Here is a 20,316-nt window from a genome sequence, read left to right on the forward strand (position 1 = left end):
AGAAGGGGAGGAGGAGGGGGAAGAAGGCCGCAGAGGCATTACAAGGGGGATGCTCGCCATGACACATGCACAGGGTTGTCTGCAGAGAAACTATTGGAGTTTTGGCTCTTTCTCAGCCTTGCATTCTGTTGGCTGGCAGCATGTGGCTCCATTGGACTGTGGGGACAGCTGTGGTGCACTTGTCTGAGCACCTGGCACATTATCCCAGTACTCCCTGGCACTGCTACCTCTCTGCTGGGCCCATGTGTGTGTCCCTTCCTTCACGTTCTCTCAGCACAAAGCATCTTCAGACCAAATCCTGAGTGATTGAAACAAGCAGTAAAGCTCTGCAGCTGCACAGACTTCCCCTGCAGCTTGTCCTCTCTGTGTTCTGTAGCCTTGCTTCTTCATCTGGGATGAGCTCTGTGCTGAGGAGCTGAGTTTCTGGCTGCCTGGAGAGCAGAGGAAAGGAATGCTAAATCCTTTTGTGAAACTCTTCTTTCTTGCACATATGGGAAACTACATTTAAAGAAAAGGCTCTTGCCGTTTTTCCCTCCCCTCTCTCCACTCTCTTAAAGAGGAAATGCTCTGAGTTTTGAGGTGCTCCAAGCTGCAGAGCAGGAAGGGTCCAAGTTGGGAGAGCTTTCAAAGGTGACTGGCAACACTGAGATGAAGAAGGACTTGAGGTGATGGAATGAGGAGGCAAGGAAGACTGCAACAGAATTGCAGGGAAGTGGAAGACATGACCACACTTACTGCTAAGATGAAGCTGAGCCAAAGTTCAGCAGAACTTGCTATTTTTAGCCTAAAGAAAGAAAGAGAGACAAGGGAGAGAAGGATGCTACCTGGGTCTGTACCTGTTCATTTTACAAGGGCCCAGAGCTCTCTGCCAAAGGCCTGGCAGCCATGTAGTGGGCCCAGGAGTGGTTTTAAATGGCACAGAGCTGAGAGGCTTTAGTTGGAAATGCAGATTCCCTTTCCCCTAGAGGTGCAAGGGAACCTTGTTGTAGCTTTATGTGCTAGGGAGATTTCTGTGGGGGTAATGCTTAGCCAACCATTTTGTGTTTGATTTATCCACAGTGAGGGAGTGTATTATGGTGGTCAAATTTCACTGCCAGCAAGGGAATTGAGGCAGGCATCTGCATACACTTTGCTGTGTCTGTGGAAGTCATGTGTGCCCTCAAGTGCCTCCCAAACACAATTGTTTCATTTCCTCATTAGTCAGGAGTTGTAGGTAGGGGATTGGTGTGATCTGTGTGGGAGAATAGTCTCTCCCATATTATCAAGACAGTTTCTAGTACTGTTCAGGTTTATTTTTGTTGCCTATCTTCTCCTATCTGTCCCTGTGGCATATCCAGCCTGGAACAGAAGCCAGAGCAACATCACCCAGATATCACCTGCTTGCCTAGGTCTTGGGTACAGAGGGAGAGCTACTGAACGAAGTGGATTTTTTCTATCTATTGTGACACACTGTGGTGGGCTGACCTTGGCCAGCTGTGAGCTGCAGTTCCTTCAGGAAATATCCACCTGCTGCCCTGTGGCCTCGGTAGGGGCACGGGGGGACTGTCTGCTTCAGCACCTGGAGTGCCTCCTCCCCTCCTTCTCTGACCTGAGTGGGGCCATTTCGCACTCCTCACTGCCTGTGCAGTGTTTACTGCCCTTTCTTAAACATGTTTTCCCTCAGGCACCACCATCTTGGCCAAGGGGCTCAGCTGTGCCCTGTGGTGGGCAGGTTGGAGCCATTTGGAACAGGCTCTATCAGGCATGGGGTAGCCCTGGCTTCTCTTCACTAAGGCTGCAGCCACCCCACAGCCAGCGCCTGGCCACAGACACCTGGTGTGGATATGCTGAATGACACTTGGCTGATAGTATTTTGACAGGGGTAAGAGCTGCACCCTCTCCTTAGGCTGGTAAGAGTCCCACCCCCAGGGCAGAGATGAGGGCTCTTTCAGACACAGTTAATGTGGCTGGGAGGTCAGGCAGGACTGAGATGAATGATGTTGCTTCGGAGGAGTCTCATGTAGGACCCACTGCAAAATTAGTCTTTCCTCACTTTAGAAGCTGCAGAATTTGCATGACATCTCACTTTCTTTTGAGAGCTCTGCTGAGTTGTGCCAGCCTGCCAGCATGTTCTCACTGGGAATGGAGGCAGATGAAACCCTTCAGCTTGCATACAGAGGGCTTCTCCTGGAAAAGCTTATTCCCCATTTGGGTGTCTGCAGGCAGAATATCTGCTCCTCTGAGGAACTTCCGTTATTTCCCTTCCTTTTTTTTTTTTTAAATGTATCTTTTAATCAAGCACAACGCACAAAGAGTATGGAGCCTTTCCCTGGAGAGGAGAAGAGAGAGGACTAACAGCCCCCCCCGACACACAAATCTGGAAAATGGTGATGCTTTTTCAAGGGAGCTGAGCTAACACTCTGGCTGTAAGGAGTTTTGATGTGGAGCCAGACATCATGGTTAGGCCTGTCTGTGGTTATAATGTAGTTGTTTGGGTTTTGTAGAAGTTGTCTGAAGGAATCTGAACTAAGAACAAAACAAAAACTCAAGAGGAAGATGTTTCTGGCAATCTGGGTCTCTATTTGATCTGGCATCAGAGCTGGCTTAAATCTTGCTTTGTCCTCCTTCTACTGATATCAAAATTGGTACCAGCTCTGTTATGACAGTTACCATGCTTCCTCTCCCCCCCACCATGCCAAGGTCACTGAGAACATGAAACACTATCTCTTGCCTGAAGCCGACCGTAGTAGGCTGCCGGGCTGCTTTGAGATTTGTCTGAGTGCACAGCTAATGCTCTGCCAGCACAGGTGTGGGCTTGCTGGTGCTAAACAAGGTCCTGAGTAAGTGGTACAACAACAGTTGATGAGTTTCTGCAAAGCATCTGTAGCAAATGGAGAGTGCAGAAAGTGCTTGCCCCAAATGATGCAATTGAGAGCCCAGCGCTGGAGGAATGCATTGCAGCGTGCCGTTGGAAGAGGATGGTGGTGGTTTCCAGTGAGTGAATATTGTGGTTGCATAATTTAGGCAGGAGTACATCCAAGAATTCTTGTTCTGTTTTTTTTTTTTTTTTATTTTTTCATGGGTGCAAACACAGAAGCCCTTTTAGGCAAAGGCTGTGTAGTAGGAGTGAAAGTTCAGTTTGGATCTAAGTGAGGTAAGGGTAGAAGGGACTGTATTATCATACTGTATGTGATAGACTGACAAAGGCTGTGTATTTAAATGTAATGCAGCATATGATTGTCCTAGTGCTTGTAGGCTTTAGTTAATCCTTACAGATTTTATTTCTGTGTGTATGTGTAGAACTGAATGCTTTCTCTGGATAGTCTCTGAATGCACTCTGGTATGTGTTTTGTTGCTCAGGCCAAGCTATTTTTCATTAGTGCCTTGTTATTACCGGTAGACTCAGAAAGATGAGGGAGAGGAGCATTCTTCTGTGCTTGCTCTTGTTCTTCTTCGAGCCAGTGGCATAACCTCTGCTTGAGCAGCCACACATGGTCCCTCTCCACAGTCTAATTCTACAAATAGCTGTGCCAGGTGAAGACTTTTCTCTGCCCACAGGTCTGAAAATGAAAGAATAGATTTGGGTGCTGCCTAATCCAGGAAAGTTCCTTAGTCCTAGCCTGAGGTACTTTACTTGTAGCTATTCAGAAAGTTTGCAGATTCCCTTCTGCCAAAGAACTGTTAAAGTCCTAATCTCTATCTGGCCAGCAGCTAGACGGTGCTAACACCTTTAGCTGGTATGGCTAAATCTGGCAGGGGACTTGAGTTAAAATCTTAGTCATTTTCACATTACTGAAAAATAGCAAAATATACAGGAACTAAAGAAGGAGCAAAGTTTACAAGAGTATTAACAGAACTGTGTGACTTTCCCTGCTGATGACAGAGACTTGACATGGCAACCTGGCCTGCACCATCCTGGAGAGTACATGAAAAAACTGGATGCAAACATATGAACTTTATGTTCAATATGTGCAAGAAAAATGCCCTGCTATGGATTCTGGTTGCACAGAAAAAGAATATTGAAGCAATATGAAGTCTATAGCATTAAAATCAAATAAGGAATTAAACAATTAAACTCCTTGCAATAATATCAGCATTTCTCTCTTGAGCAATTGCAGTTTTTCAGACTATCTACTTTGTATCAAAATGCGTAGTATATTTAACTACTTATTAGATCTAAGAGTCATACTATGTGTGCCCAGCATCCAGAAGAGAGTTGCTACTCAAACTTTTTCATTCTTTTATCTTTTACTTCTTGTCTTGTAATTTTCACAGTCTTGGAAAAGGTTTGTTGGTTTGTGGTTTTTGACATTGATTTCCTCTATGTAAAAATTATCATTTTAGAACTTTTTTTTTGGTGTGTAAGTAGTCCCTGTTTGAAATCTGCAGCTCACACCTCACTAAATCCAGGAGGGCACTAATGCAGCTGTTCAGATATTTTGGGTTTGTGAGGCTCTTTCAAAGTAGTGTGACTCTGATGAAGAAACTTTTTATTGTATGCTATAATTATTCTTCATAGTTTGTGGCTGCCTTGGAAACTGCAAAGATGACTTTCAGTTTATCTTTTAATACTTGTATTCATACCTGCATTTCCTAGTATAAAAGTTGCTGCGACTCTGAGGTCTAAACTTACAACATGTAAATCAGATTTGCACCAAAGCATCTTGAGGCCTGCAGGACAAAGATTATCTGTGTGGTTTAATGTACGGATGGAGGGAATTGGAAGATTCCATTGATTGGGCCAGTATTTTCAAGCTTCAACTGGTTTTGCTTTGGCCCTATCTAAAAAAAGGTATCTCTGATTTTTTGTTTGTTTTTGTCTTTAAAAGGAAAGTATATTTTGCATTCCTCTATAATAGCTTGCATGCAGCTGAGTGAATTCCACCCAGATTTATATGTGCAAGACTCAAACTCTGTGTCTGAAGGAAATTAAGCACTGAAATTTTACCTCCACCATAGACTTGAGGATCTGAGACTGAAATACAGGTGCATGATCAAAGTGGCCCTAGCAAGAAGCATTTTAAAAAATACCTTCCCAAGCAACAAGTAGAAAATACTGTAAAACTGCACTTGCAGTTTACAATGGCTTGTACTTGGGTACCTCAAGGAATGAGATGAGCCTTTATAGAGTCTACAAGTCACTAATGTTTATTTTTTTTTATTTTTAATTTTTTTATGATTAATGTATCTGAAGGTGCTTTTGAAATCTTCAGGCTTTCTTTTTGCAGTGTTTTCAGTGGGCATTTAGTCTTATGGCCTCCACTCTTGGATTCTTTCCCTGCCTCGCCCTGAGTCTGGAGTCCAGAATTAAGTGGTGTTTGTGCACAAAGGTGCTGACAGTGGGGGTGGGAAACTTGTGTTTGAAGTTTTGTCTAAAGCAGATCTTCTCTGGATTGTTGGGTACCCCAGTGGGGACCAGTTAAAGTCATACATCCTGCTGTCTAAAGGCAGAGAGGAAGGATGGAGGAATGCTGACTCCATTCAAGGTCCATTCATAGCAGCTAACTGTGGCATGCTGTCAAGACCTCCTCCCTTCACCCTTCAAGCAGAAAGTGGAAGAATGGGGTGCTACTGTATGCCCAGGACTTCCTCTGCTGTGTAGGTATGGGATGCCAATGATAAGCACTGGACATGGACCTAAGAACTGAATAGAACTTCCCAGCTACCTGCTTGAGATGAGCCCAAAAAGTCCTTGTGATTTAGACTACATCATGGGTTTTCCCACCAGAGCATCAGTTTGGCCCATGGCAATGTAAGGGGATAAGGATGATGCTTTTCTATACAACACAAGGCTTGACAGAGTATTTGAAGAACTTTAGATGTCAGCAGTATATAAGAGCAAAGAACAGTCTGACAGTTAAAGCTGAGTTTTTCAGAAGTGACTTTTGGATTTAGGTTTTGGGACCTTGATCTGCCTTCATCTGCCATGCCTCAGCCTGATTATTCTGTGTACTGCGTGTCTAGAATTCCTACAGCAATGGGTAGTTCAAAATGTTTTACAGCTCTCAGTATTAAAGCCCAAAATATCTTGTACTAGCCAACCCAAACGAGAGGGCAGAAATAAAATTTTTCTTTGTTTATCAGGTAATTTTTGATCTAAGATCTGATTCAACTAGGTGAAGGACCAGAATTCAGCAGGCAATTGAGGGTGTGTTTCTATGCTGGAGTTCAGCCTGTCAGACACTTTTTTTCCCCTCTTCATTTGTAGGTCTTCATCTGTAGATATCAAAGTGCTTTAAAGTGCAGAGTTAAGTATTGTTATCTCTGATTTTTTAAAGCTGAGGGATATGCAGCTGTGGTAAAGTAACAAGCCAGACTTCACACAGGACAGTAGCTCAACTGAGGAAAATGATTAAACATCATGAATCTTTGCCCAGTGCTTCATCAGGCCCCTCACCAGAAAAAAATGGCATTTTTTTGTAAAACTCCTTGACTAAATCTTACCAGCTTAGACAGAAGGGACATTGATATGAGGTGAATTAAGCCTGCAGCAGTATTTGGCCCCAAAAGAGGAAATAACTGTATCTTTCTATATAATCAATAGCTGAAGTTGAATGAGACCTTGGCTATGATGTGGTGGGTCCTTGCCTTGATTTGGGATAGCTGCTCTTGTTGACCCAACTTTCTTTACTCCAGCAACAGCAGCAGCTGCAGTGCGGTGTAGACATGCCTAAACTAGCTTAAATACTTCAGGTACTGCTAGCCACTGAGCCAAAGAACCATGGAGTTCAGCATGGGCTTGGTGCCTGAGGATTTTATCCTGCTCTTTATGAGTTTAGCACTTTACCATCTCAACTCAAGCAAGCCTAGCAATATGTTGGAAAGAAGGCTGGTAGGTCTGGTACCCTGTTTGCACTAGTACTTTTGCCAGCAGAAGTGAGCGTGGTGCTAGGTTGATTGTAGGAGATGTTGCCAAAGACAGCAGTGTCATGAAAGCTGTTTTGCCTATTCCTGCCTACTATTCTTCCTCTTCTTCCCCATTCTCCCATTGGTTTTCATCATCAGCTGCCTTGCCTTTGATTCCATTTGCTATGATATCCCTTGTCACTAAGGTTCTACTGGAGATCATGAATATCTAGGAGCTGGCAAAGGCTTGGAGAGCCAGCTGCCTGCTGGAAAAGTTACTGGCCTTGCATGACTGTGGCTCTAACAGGAGACTCTGTAGGGACTAAATATGGGAAAATCCAGGACCATTACCCCTGTGTCAGGTAATGAGGACCAGATCAGAAGCATTTCTGATGTGTTCTCTCAAGTCACTGTCCAGATGGTGGGCTCCCAGCTCAGCCTCTGTAAGAGAGCTTTGCTGATATCTGTAACCCATCACTTTCTCCTGGCAGCCAAGGACACAGGCAGAAATGAGGGTTCAAGTCCTTTACAGCTGAGTAACTTGTGCTGAGTCAATAGGGAGGTACCATCACTGCCCTCAGTTTTGTTTGCAGGAACAGCCTCATCAAACACTGTTTGTGGGCAGAGACCCTAAGTAGACTGCCGAGCTGTTAAATTGCCAACCTACCCACTAGTTTATTCTGCAGCATGCCGGGACCAACCCCCAGGACTCAACTCTGAACTCCTCTCTCGTTCTGTCAGAATTCCCAACTTGTTTTGAAAATGTCATTTATTTTTGTTAAATTGCAAAAGAGTTGGATGCAGCCTACTAGTTATGTTTTCCCTCTCCTTCTTTGTGCAGTGAATTTTGTTCATTTGCTTTACATGCCTCAAGTTGCTGTAATGCTGCTGGGAAAGTAATTGCCTTGCACTTTCTCTTTCTGATGCCCACGGGTGACTGTGGGGGACTCCTCCCTGGGCACAGTGCAGAGTTAAAAGCCCAGCTTTTGCTGCCTTGCTTAAGACCTGGTTATTTCTTTTCTTTTTTTTTTTTTTTCTCCTTTCCTCTTTTTTTTTTTTTTTTTTTTTTTTTTTTGTCAGCTGCCTGTTATATCAATCACAGAGCTGGGATCTATTTATAGGTTGGGACTCGGAGTACTGTGTCCTAGTCACAAAGAGAGGCAGAGACACAGAGGGGACTGTCGGCTGGTGCAGGCAGAACCAAAAGATATTTAATCAGCAATTAGAAACACCTGAGGGCAAGGGAAATTCTACTCCAGCCTCGAGCCTCATCTCTCAGCCTGCAGCATGTAAGTAGCGAACTTCTACCTTTTATTGCATTTATGGGCTTGTGTTTTGTTTTCTTTTTTTGGGGTTTTTTAAAATCCAAATGTTGCTCTGCACGAGTCCTTTTATCTGGTCTAAAAATTATGGCAGCATCTTGATATAGTTAAAGGTAATAATTTTTTTCTATTTTCACTCTGTCAAAGGAAGGTCAGTGCGACCCACAAGGAGAGGAGTTGGTTCAGAACTTTGTTGAAATCAGGCGGTTTCTCTATTTGAGTGTGGCTTTTTCCTCTGGAAATAAGTAAATGAAAGTTTGAGTGGAACAGTTTTGTTTTGGGAATAGAAACAGCCAGGTTTGCTGCCATTCCAAAAAGGTCAATGTATAACGTAACTCTGCTTAAGGGCTTACCAAGGACAGGTGCTATTTATCCCATGCTGGTGAAGGCAAACCTGGAAACTTTAGTAGTCCTGTCTTAAAAGAACCAAGCGACAACCTTTCCTCTATTAAAAAAAACCCCCAAACCCAACACCCCCCTAGCTGCATATCAAATCTTGTCTTATCAGACACACATTGAAATTTTGCTTTTACTGAAGGAGTTTATCATTGAGCAGTTGATGTTTCTTTAATTTTAAAAGTCCCAAAGTAACTGAAGTATCTTCAATGACAAAAGAGGGGTGCAAGTCTTTGCAAAGTTGGCACAGTGATAATCAGAGAAGGAACTTACTCTCTCACCACCAATGAGATGTTTGCTTTAAAGCACCCAAGATGCAAAATGTTTAAACAATGATATGTTTTTGGACTATTTTTGTTAACAGAAATACGAAGAGAGGGAGAACAATAATTAGTCAGAAATTGGTTTTTGTTAATAGCTTTTAGTAGAAATATGAAGAGAGGGAGAACAATAATTAGTCCAAAATTTTTATTAATAGCTTTTAGTATAATATTTTTTGTCAAAATATAAGAGGTTTTTCTTGTTTCGTATTTTTGCTTCAGAGGTTTGTGTTACATTTCTTTACAAAATTTAGGGTTTATATTTATTTCTATGTGTAGGAAAATGACCTTGTTATGTCTACCCCCCCACCCCCCCAACCCTTAATATTACAATTTTAATTTTCGTATGTCAAGTTTTTAGCATAAATTTCTCACTAAATATTTGTTCTAGAAAACTCCCCCCCCCCCTTTACCATTTTTGAAGGTAACAACAAATAAAATGAAGCTAAACTTAAAATAATTTGGAGGAACAAGTGTCTAATAAAAATAGAATAATAAAACCAGAGCTGCCTCACAGTTAAAACATCAGGTTCTGAGAAATACTTGGTAGATAAATTGCTTGGATTGACTGTAGAAGGGTGACAAATAGGCTTCTTCTTTAGTTCTTTATTTTGCATTTCTTTGATGTACATTTTATAATACTTAAAGCATTTAACTTAAGTCCTAGGAATAAAAAATATTGACTACATATTGATACTTTCTAAGTTTTAACCCCTGATATAAATACTCCATCATTCAGCTAGAATTCTGATATAAGGAAGGGTTTTAGGAGAATATGGATAAACCAGGTGAATTAATATGCCCAAATAATGCCCCAAAAGATGATTACAACACATTGCCTGCTATGAAGCTTTTTTTCTCCTAAATAAAACAAAACTGTGAGTCTGATAGTTCTCATCATATGAAGCTTCATTTTGATTATTAAGGCTTTTTGCTTTACTTAAAAATGAACATATTTAAATTATTTAAGTCCTTTTCTGTTTGTTTCGCCATGATATTACATTTATTGCTTCTCTGTGATAATGCAGTGTTATTTTGTAATAAAAGGAGAGCAGATTTTTCTGAAAAGCATTAAAGGACTAGAATTGCTGACTCTGTAACTAACAAAGAATCTATCATATAGCTGGTCTGAGGTCCCACTAAAAATCAAAAGCCAAGAGACTGAAAAAAATAAAAATGGAATTATTTTCTTCCCTACACAAAAGCAATATTACCATGACTATGCTTGGAAATTACTGCAAAAGCTCCCCCCCCCCCCCCCCATTTACCATACATTTTTGCAGAAATCTGAGCATTCCCAAAGAAGTCTTCCAAATATAAAGCTATAAAAGATTCAGTATTAAGAATTTGTTTGGACTATTCTATAGGTTTGTCCACATAAGTGATGGACTTTATCCTTCTCTTGCAACCACATGTGAGTCTTTTGCCCTGTTAAACCTGCTGTATCTTTTAATTACTGCTATGGAAAAAAATAACCAAGCACCTACTGTCCTGTGACATAAAAATCAATGGTTTATAGGACCACTTTTATTTGGAGGGAAGGAGTTACCTGTGGTTAAAGGGAAGACCGATGCATTATGTAGTAGAAAGTGGTTGTTATTTGGTTTCTGCTTCACTAATGATTCACATTTTGTGGGCTAAGCACCTATCAACCTCTGTACTGACTTACTGTACATATGCTGTTGCATGATTTTTTTTCATTCCTTAAAAAAATCCCAACAAGCATCTTTTGTTTCATCCCAGTTTATTTGTTTCTTTGACTGCAAAGTAATGATTGACGTGCAGATTCTCTTTTCCACGCCTCTCCTTTCATTGCTGAGTATGACATCTCTTGGGAATTATAAATAAAACCAGTGCCAAATCTGCTGCACAGGTGTCTAGAGTACAGCATGCTCAGGTGTCTCACTGTAAATCCCTGAGAATATGAAGTAAACACAAGCAGGATAAAAATACTCTTCTTGAAACAATTCTGTGTTTTGAGGGGCCTTCTGCATAAACCCCCAAAACCAGCAGCCAGTTATTAAACACTGTGTAGCTATCTCTCTCTCTTACCTTTTTTATCACTTCACCTGTACATCTGTCCATCTATTTCTCATCTATTTTTACATTTCATTATGCTATGCTTGCTCTTCAGCTCTCTTCTTTTCCTTTCCTGAAGACACATTTCTATCTGGCACAGAAAATAAACTCAGATTGCGGGTAGTTATGTTAATCTAATTCAATCCTCTGTGGGCTAGGAGTGAAATTCTAATAGTGGAGCTGTTGAGGGCTTTTTTGTTAATGGCTTGGGGATTACATTGAGTTAAAGGCTCATTTCCTAATCAAACAGAGAGGGAGAGAGTGACTCCGAATATTTATGAGTCTCCCAGCGCGAGTTAAACATTGAACTCCAAAAGCAGGATTTGAGTGCTGCAAGAAAGAGTTAAAACCCCTCAGGGCTGCTGTGGAGAGGGAAAAAAAAAAAAAGGAAACCAGTTAAGCCATCAGCATTTTCAACTGCTGTATAACTTCAGTTTGAGAGAAAATAATCATCTCACAGAGCTAAAATGGAAACTGTAGCAAGATATTTAAAACAAAGTCAAGTGATGCTTCAAAAAGGCTCTTCTTCAGTGAAGCAGGATGCACGCAGTGCATGCAGCCGCCTAAGAGAAACTCCAAATAAATACTCTTCTAAATGAGAAAGATTGGAGGGTGGGTTGCCTTTTTATTATTAATGCCTGGAAGACACGATTTAATTTTTTATTGCGTTTTATTTTTGTTTCTACTTAACTCTTGGGTAACCTTTTCTTTAAAAAAGTAAAAAAAAAAAGCCAGTATAGATGAGTCAATATCTAAATTGTTCTACTTCTGTTCTGTAGACTGGTACCTTTCGAGGCATTTTTTCTGTCCTTCAGTTTAGCTGGAGCCTTGCATCAAATAGTCTAGTTGAAGAACTGTATTCACTGTGACAGGAATGATTGACCAAATTAATGCCTGATTGCTTTTGTGATGAGTTCATCATACAAGCATGGGCAGCTTGAGTAGACCTTTCTTTTGCTGAAAAAGAGCAGGCCTGCCTGCCTGCAGCAAGCCCAGGACTTCTGTGTTGCTAAGGCCTGGTGTGTTGTGAACTAGCCAGCAGTAAGCTTTTTTGCTCCAAGCTGGGACTTAGAAAATTTGTCTGCAGCAGGTGAACTGCACAAAATCAAGATTGTGTCATGATCCTGCCTCTCTTCTGAAAAGAGGTCCTGAAAAGGAATGGGGATAGAAACCTGTTGTTTTCTGACACATGGCCAAATCATATCTTTGTGTTCCTCAGTTTCCCTGTCTGTAAAATGATATGTGACTGCCATCAAAATAACTTCAAGCTCTACAGAGAACAATCTTCTATAAATCCCAAGTGGCTGATTTGCCCATGGGAAAAACTGCAAATCACTGACATAGGTGCATAGTTGAAAACAAGAGGGGTTTGTGCTGGGAACAAGAGCTGCCCTGCTTCACTTTATTTGTTGTTGCTGTTTGGTTGGGTTTTTTGGTTTGTTTTTTTAAATACATTTTGTACGAGCCACCAATAAGGTTTTCTGATTTTGGCACAACAAGCAAATAGAAGACTAACTTACTTCTCGTGTAACATTCAATGGTGTTTCCTATACACTAGGTCTGAGTTTAGTCTTAGTGACCCTTGCTGAGATGAAGCTCCAGGTTTATTACTCAAAAGTGGTAAACCCTGGCTAAAAAAGTAAGTCACTGTTTCATCTGGAGCTGTGTGTATCAATGGTCATCCAGTATACACCAAACTTGGCACTTTTGCTGACATGTCTATCTGGATGTAGCACCTTGAGGTAAGATTTGGCACCTTGCCCTAGTTTTAAAATTATTTAAAACTGCGACCTGATGTGAATGCCTGAGGCCCCTTTCTTTTTGTGCTCTGTGCCTGGACCTGCTGAGGAGAGCACCATCAGCTAGAATGTACTTTATTAAATGCATTTGAAATACATATTAATTGTGTTCTTTCCCTCTAATCACTGGAATCTACAGCAGATCACTTTGAAACCAGAGCTTTCTGTGGCTAAGCTGAAAACTGTGTAACATTTTTTTCCTGCCTTCTTCTCTTTCCCATAGCAGTTTTCTTTCTTTTTGCCTCTACCTTTTCCTTTCCTTTCCACAGCACTATTCTGCTGTGGCCAGTTTATACTTAGATTAGCAGTTTATACTTAGATTTCCCCTGCTGACCTTTCAGGCAAAATACACTTCCTTCTCCTCTTTTTGTCCTTTCCAGTGCTATGCTGAATCCTATGAATGACTTGCTGCTGTTTACCCTGAAGGTGGCCGCATTTCAGGCTGCTTTGCCTGGCATATATACAATTTATGAAGAACTGGGAGACTGAAAAGTGTTCTTCAACTTTCCCAAGAAAGCTACCATGTTCTTACATGTACAAGTACTTCAAAAAATATAATAGTATAGGAATTTCAAGAAAGGAAATACTGCAGCTCTAAAACCTTGAAGCACAGTTTAGTTGACATGATGTCCTCAAAGTAATGACAGTTTTAAAGTCTCAGCACTCTTGAAAGTCTCTAGCAAAAGTGCAGCATCTTTAGGAGAAATTACTTTTTTTAGAGGGATGAATCTTGCAACTAAATCTTGCTTTTGGGATACTGGGGAGCATATGCCCAGCATATATGAGAAGGAAGCATAAGTGGCTATTTTTATTCATTAAGGAGTTGCTGCCCTTTCCTTTTGCTCAACTATGAGAGACACAAATGATCCTGCTCACAAGAGTTTCACACTGCTCTCAGAATGGATTCTCTTTTTCTTCATAATTGTGTTTGCTGGGTCAGCAGGAAAGACACTCCACAAGTTCCTCCCTCAGCTTCTGTGATCACCTCTTTGTAGTAGGCCTGAACAAATGACCAGAAGCCGTGTACTAAAACAGGCATTTGATCGATATCCTCCTAAAGCTCACAGGACCTAGAGGGTAACTTTCTGGGTGAGAAGAGAGTATGTCTTCCACCAGGCTTGCCTTTCTTTTTGTTTGCTTATTTATTCATCCTTAGACCTTTCTTTCCCCCCACAGGCTTCCTGGACTTTTTAAAATTGCACTTACTGTCATTGGCAGATTTTTCTACTGCTTCCCTTTAAATAAGAAATTCTTCCCTGTTGCATCATGTTCCCATGGCCTGGTACAGGGGGTTTCAACTTTCCCTGTTGGTGATGTGAACTCAGGTAGATTGGTGAAGAGCTCATGTGAATAGGATTTTCTCAGTCGTACTTTTTAGATCCACAGTCTGTAGCACTAAGTGTGGCAACACTCAAGTTATAAACATTGGTGAATGCTATCTTTGCATGGGAGAGGGAGGCAAAGATTTTCTGAGTGCAACATTGGCTAGGAAGAGATTACTTGCATCAGCATCCTCTCTAATGCTCAGAAAGACATTCTAGGAGCCCATCTCAAGTCCCACTGATTTTTAGGTGGAAACTGCTGTGTACAGCTTTAAACATGTTCATGCCAATCTTTAGACCAAGCTGTTTGTATCACTGTCATTCTTCAATTCTAGCTCTAACAGGTTCCCTGTTCAGTTCAAGGTGAGCCTCTTCACTGATGAGATATGTTTTGCCCATCTCTTAACTGGGCTTCTGCTTTCCCATTCTCGATTGTCTATGGAGAATTGCATGATCCCAGCAAAATGCTTTGTTACTGCAAGCTTTGAGTACGGCCCTGTTTTGCCCCCAGTAATCTCTATTCCCTTTTTCACATTGCAAATAATCACGATTCTTCCATTCTTCCTGAGTTTTCTTCCCATCCTTCTTACTCTCTTTTTACTACATAGTATTGAACCTCACTTTTGTGTCTCTAAATAGGCTCTACTCTTTTGACTTTCTGTAATGTCTGTTCATGCCACCTACTGCCTATGCAGCCTTTTCTGTGAGCATCAGCTGGTGCTCTGGGACTGCCTTATACTCCCTGCACAGAGAAGTAGCTGGGGATAGAGAGCTACAGTTTCTTTGGGCCCTCTGCCCTATACAAAGAAATCAGTCATGAGAATACCTCCATGTGCTCCAAGTATATATAGGTGTGTTACTACTGTGCTGAAGTAATGGGCCATACCTCTTGGTAATACCAGGTTCACCTGGATACAGTACTTCTAGCTCTGTAATCTCTCCTGGCACGTGGGTTTGGGAAATGTGTGTTTAAGGAGGACAGAATTAATGGGGCTGCTGCTATGTTTGTGAAGAGTTAAATGGCGGGGGATGAGAGTCACAGCTTCTCCTGGGGAATAAGGACTAGCCAGAAGAATTGATTGTCTTGGCTTATTGATCCTTCAGGAAACAGCACTGAAGTGATAATGCTGTTCCTGCCACTTTGAGGCACTTTGTACCAGCAACAGCCTCTGTTTACCTAGGATAGTGCAAAGGAAGAGCTGCACTGTTGCTAACTCGTTCCAAAAAAGCCTCATGCTAGACATGTTGAGTTTGCCACTTGTCTGTCTGCTCCCAGGGAGAGGTGACTGAGCAGAGGTAGCTCAGAATGTGTTTGTGTTTTATAGTGCTTAATGGAGATTGGCTGCAAATGGTAGCTTGTGAGTTGCTATGCTGAGTCTTTGCTGGCAGTGTCATGGTCTGTAGCATTTGTTGGACAAGATGATCTTTAAGGTCCCTTCCAACCCAAATTGTTCTGTGATTCTACAAAGTCTCAGGCTGTCACGTCACAGGATATTAATCTCTCCCATCCATTTACTTCCCTTCACCTTTCTGGTCAATTGGCAGTCATCACTCAGTCTTCCCAGGCCTTCTTTGTAAGTTGAACTAGGGTGGTATAAGTGCTTTTTATCCTGTGATCCCAATGCCAACTCCTAGCAAGCCACTTGTGTGGGCTGATGGGAAGTGGATGATGAAACATCCCACCTCCTTTACACTGAAGCCCCAAACCTGCCCTGAGAAGTCAGGTATTTCTTTCTGGCCTCAGGGTGGCAGGAGGAGAAACACCCAGCTGGAGGATCAGAGGTGCTGGAGGAGCAGTACTTTTTGTCACTCAGCTACACCACCCTTGGGGTTGCACAAAACATGTTCAAGGAGCACTGCACTGCAGAATGTCAGCTCTGAGGATCTGTTGCGTGATTCTCCAACCACGGGCCTGTGAGAGGTGGAGGCCCTGACTGTGTCTGGGCTCTCAGTTGTCCTTGTAGCACCGTGGGCTGGGGAAGCCCTTGCACTGTTGCCTCTGAAGCACCAGTGGCAAGCAGCTGATGAACTGGGCTTGGCTCACACCATTAGCTGGACCACTGCTGATAACTAGAAGATTTGGACTCTCACCTTTAGAAATAAATGAGCAGATTGCTTATGATGCTCCCTATCTCCTTTTGTCTCTGCTTTGTACTTGAACATCCTTTGCACCATTTCTCTTTCTGGATGTGCTGTGTTTTGAGGAATCTCAAGCAGGTCTCTGCAGCTTCCCATAGCAAGGTCAGAAGATCAAGAATTCTTGGGACCATTTGGAGCATATTGCAAAATCTTGCACAAAGCTAGGAGGGCCAAAAGGCTATTGTGAAATGCTTCTTTATTGAGTCAGGCCAGCTTATATATAGAGATATGCAAATAAAATACAGAGCCATTTAATTACCCTACATATAATTCCTATACTTCATCCTCTTTGATGTTGCCAACAACTTTATTGCAGCACTTGATGTTTGACTTTACATCTTGACCATGTGAAACAAAATGATGAGAAAAATAACAGGTTTTTTTTAAAAGAAGAAAAGTGTCTATGCCACAAGGTTTCAGGGAACAACTAAAAAGCAATGCCAACTACATTCTTAAAAAAAAAAGAAAAAAAGAAAAAAAAAAGAGCTTATATGAATAACCACCAATGCATAATAGAATATATAATTATGTTTATTTTGGGACTTGATCAGTAGTTGAACATTTGAGGCTCACAATAATGAATTTAATATCGTATGCAACATTGTATGTTATGTAATATAAAATTATTATCTACTACTTAATAAATCTCATGCTGTGACTGTTCTACTTCTTCTTAACTAGCTCTCAGATTATAACAATGAGTTGTACTGGCACCTTTGGATGTTGCTTGTGTTTTGTCCTTGTTTGTTTCATGACACGACCCCTACTGCTGGGGCTGCTGCATTTAGCCATGAGACAGCTTCTGTCTGAAAGAGCTTCCAACCTGATTCAAACCAAGAGACTGCTAGGGGTAGTCAGCCATGAAGTCTGTGGCTAGAAGAAAGATGAGGGTAACTGAGATGGGAATTTGTGTTAAAGTGAAAATTGTGACTTCTTGGGAGTACAGGTGGCTTTACTTGGTATGGACTTAACTAAAAGATACCGAGAAGAGCATAGGCCTACATTTTCCTGTGTAACACTTGCCTAATTCTTTGCTTTGCAAAAGTAGCACCTCCATTTTCTTAGCTAAGAAGAGAGCTCTGCTTCATGTTCTCAGTATCTTTACATACATGCATATTTTCCTTACTTTTTTCAACAAGGTAGTCATCTTTCTCTCTAAAAAGAAGTGCTTTAAATAAAACAAATTAAATATTGTATCACAAAAAATTAGTCTTTTTTTTTTTCCCTGTGTCATTCAGTGGCAAAGTTATGGATGGATTAAAAAAGATATCCCCATAAAGGCATTTATCAGACATGTGGACCCATTAGTGGCAAGTACACGTTACAGTCTAGAGGGAACGGTCTAAGCCACAGGCTGCGAACATACTGAAAGGTCCAGCAAGGTTAAGAACAGGGGTAAAACTCTCCTTTCTTACAGTCTTTCCCAGAGCACATGTCAGTGTTTGATATCAGAGGCAGAATATGGGACTAAGTGACAACTTGACCTGGTGTAGCTCTCCTAATAACTTTTCTTACAACTGGATTCGGTGTTGTCACGTTTTGCAGTTAGTTGTTTACATGGATACTCAGTTACAGACATGTAAAATCTGTATTTTGGGGTATCCAATCTTGCTTACCCTGAATGTTTTTCTCCTGCTATAGGTAGTGTTTCTAAAGCTGCAAAAGTCCCTAGGATAGATAAGCTGTGCCACTTTGAAAGTAGCAGTGAAGATTGCAGCCACGGAGCAAGACTGAGCTAAGCGGAAACGATTCTTCCTGAATTTACCCTTTCTGTACGGTACTGTGTTCCTTCCCTCTGACTGTGTGGTTCTTGAGGTAACATTTTCAGGGCAGAAGTTAGGCCCAAAGGGAAAGAGGCAGTGGGTTAGAGGACACTTTCAGGTATTTATGTTTAAGACCACATTATGCAGCAGCTGGAACTTTGTTTCAATGTATGGCATCCTTTGCTCTGTGATGCGGAGCTCTGCAGAAGGTTTAGTCACTTGATGGGTTTTGGTTTGGTGGTGTGTTGAGGCAGAGAAGATTTGCATTGCTGTATCATCAGCTGGTGAAGGTTTCTTGAAGTAAATGGTCACTACATTAGAACACCCAGCAGGGCCTTTGTCTGGCTGATACTTGTTCCTTGTAACTTTGACAATGGCTTCTGGCTTCACCTTTCCCATCTGTGAGTGAAAGGGAGTGATATGCCTGCTATACCTTCTTTCTGCAGTGCAGCATGTGGGAACACCTTCCCAGGTTTTACCTGACAGAGGAGGAATTTGGACAAGAAGGAGATACTTTTCTTCTAAGATGAGAGTAGAGTGTGAGAAAGAGGAAGGACCACAAAAATCTTGCACTCAGCAGTTATATGGGGGAACCTGCTTCTTGTACACCTATCCTGTGAGCCCAGAGTATGGAAGAAGTGCCCTCTTATCTGCTGAAAACTGTAGCTTGGTGTTCTGGCTTTTTTCCCCCCAGAATTTCTTGGGCCTTTACCAATACTGCCAACTGTAAACTTGTAATTGTAAACCTGGGTAAACTTGGAATCTCATGTAGTCTCATGTAGTTTTGCTGCTGTATGTCTTCAGTAAAATGTGAAATGCCTTGAGGCTTCTGAGCACATTTACTTTCATGGGCCAGAATTCGCCTCTGTGGTGAGAGGACAGCTTTGCATTACTTTTTGGGAGCTAGAAGAGGCCAGGGAAGGGGCAGCAGTACTTCCTATCCTGCTACACATGTAGCTTGTAATCTTTTGCATATTTCAATATTTTGCATTGGTAGGTACTGATGTGCATGGGAATCAACCCAAAATGTTTTACACTGAAGTCTTGAAAAGCCCTCAGACCTGGAAAACTTGTGACAGGCCTGAAGTGTTGGGGAACCATGCTAGGTTTAGCTCTCCGTCCCAACCAGAAATATTCCAAACTTCCTTTTTTGTTTTGAGCCCATCAGTAATGTGGGGCAATTATGTGACTATGAAGACTGATTTGATAATGTACAAACATCTTTTTTGTACCATTTTCTATTTAAAAGCGGAGCTAAGCAGGAATTTATGCTGCTGGTTTCCCATTCATCTGGGAAATGCTGCAACTTTAGTAAAGGCACATTTCTGTGGAGAGGACTCGAGCTGCTAATTTGACTGTAGGAGTTTATTTCTGGAATGCAGCAGTGTTTCACCAACGGAGCAGCTGTCCTGGAAACACTTACCACATGGGGTCATTTTCCTCTCTGTGTGTAATCAACAAAGCCACCCCAGTTAATCTGAATCCTTTTAAGTCTCCTAAACTAGACCATAGGGAGTGCACAGAGATCTACAGGACTCTGACCTCCTTCACTTCCTTCTCCTATCATTAGGGAAGAAAAAGTAGTCCCATACTTAAATGTTCCTTAAAGGGGGAAGCCTATAACCTCTTCTGAGCATGGAAAACTGTTTCTTAACAGTAACATACCACTGATTTGGGGGGAGGTATTTGTCCTCCATTGTCTATGTGTATTTTGTGATAGAAGTACAAATCCCCTAAGTTTACCAAATATTCCAGGTTGTGAAATCACAACAGTCAGAGGGGGAAAAGCTTCTTGGGTTATTCCATTCTTTTTCTTCTCTTTGATTTGCTTTGCTTGCATTGTTTTTTCCACGCCTGTTCACTTCTGGGATGACAGTTCTGCAGGTAAATTCCTTCTACTACAAGAGAAATTTTCATAGTTATACAGTTGCGATGATTTCCTGATTTTTTTCTTCTCCCTAGTTCTCTCTCATGTTTCCCAGTCCTTCCTCACTGTTTACACTCTCCAATACTTTTTGGATTTAAGTCCTGTCTCTAAATGCTCTTTGCCTCCAGTAGACTCTGTGGGGTTGTTTTTTGCCCCCTGCCACAACCTTGCATCAGTGTCTTGAACTGCTGTATAATCTTTATTGCGGTTCTATAAAGAATGTTTTACTCTTTGAGTTTAGTGACTCCTTTCTTTGTTTTAAACCTGTCTTCAAGGCCAGTCAAAGGTAGAAGTTCTTTGTGTGTAGAAGGACATTCTCTCTCAAGCCTGGACAAGAACTTTTTCAAGAGGCTATGACCTGGCAAGTCCTGCACCTGTGATCTGGGCCAGCCTTGCTGCAGCCCTCATGGGTGCATCACTGGAG

The 20,316-nt window shown here is 41.7% G+C and overlaps 1 protein-coding gene across 4 annotated transcripts in view; it reads left to right on the plus strand.

Annotated features, from left to right (window-relative positions):
- The first annotated feature begins 2,772 nt into the window (after window positions 1–2,772).
- The window catches only part of ESRRB (estrogen related receptor beta), a 136,696-nt gene continuing 119,152 nt past the window's right edge, over window positions 2,773–20,316 (plus strand). Inside the window, exons 1-2 of one of the 4 annotated variants that reach the window (XM_069017939.1) lie at window positions 2,888–2,973; window positions 7,906–8,114. In XM_069017939.1, the coding sequence (XP_068874040.1) occupies window positions 8,113–8,114 (2 nt within the window). In that variant the 5' untranslated portion in view covers window positions 2,888–2,973; window positions 7,906–8,112. Of the gene's footprint in view, window positions 2,820–2,883; window positions 2,974–7,905; window positions 8,115–20,316 lie in introns of those variants that run through there. The other 3 variants (XM_069017941.1, XM_069017938.1, XM_069017940.1) reach the window with 3 other exon arrangements.

Source organism: Aphelocoma coerulescens, chromosome 5 (assembly GCF_041296385.1).
Source record: "Aphelocoma coerulescens isolate FSJ_1873_10779 chromosome 5, UR_Acoe_1.0, whole genome shotgun sequence".
NCBI lineage: Eukaryota > Metazoa > Chordata > Aves > Passeriformes > Corvidae > Aphelocoma > Aphelocoma coerulescens.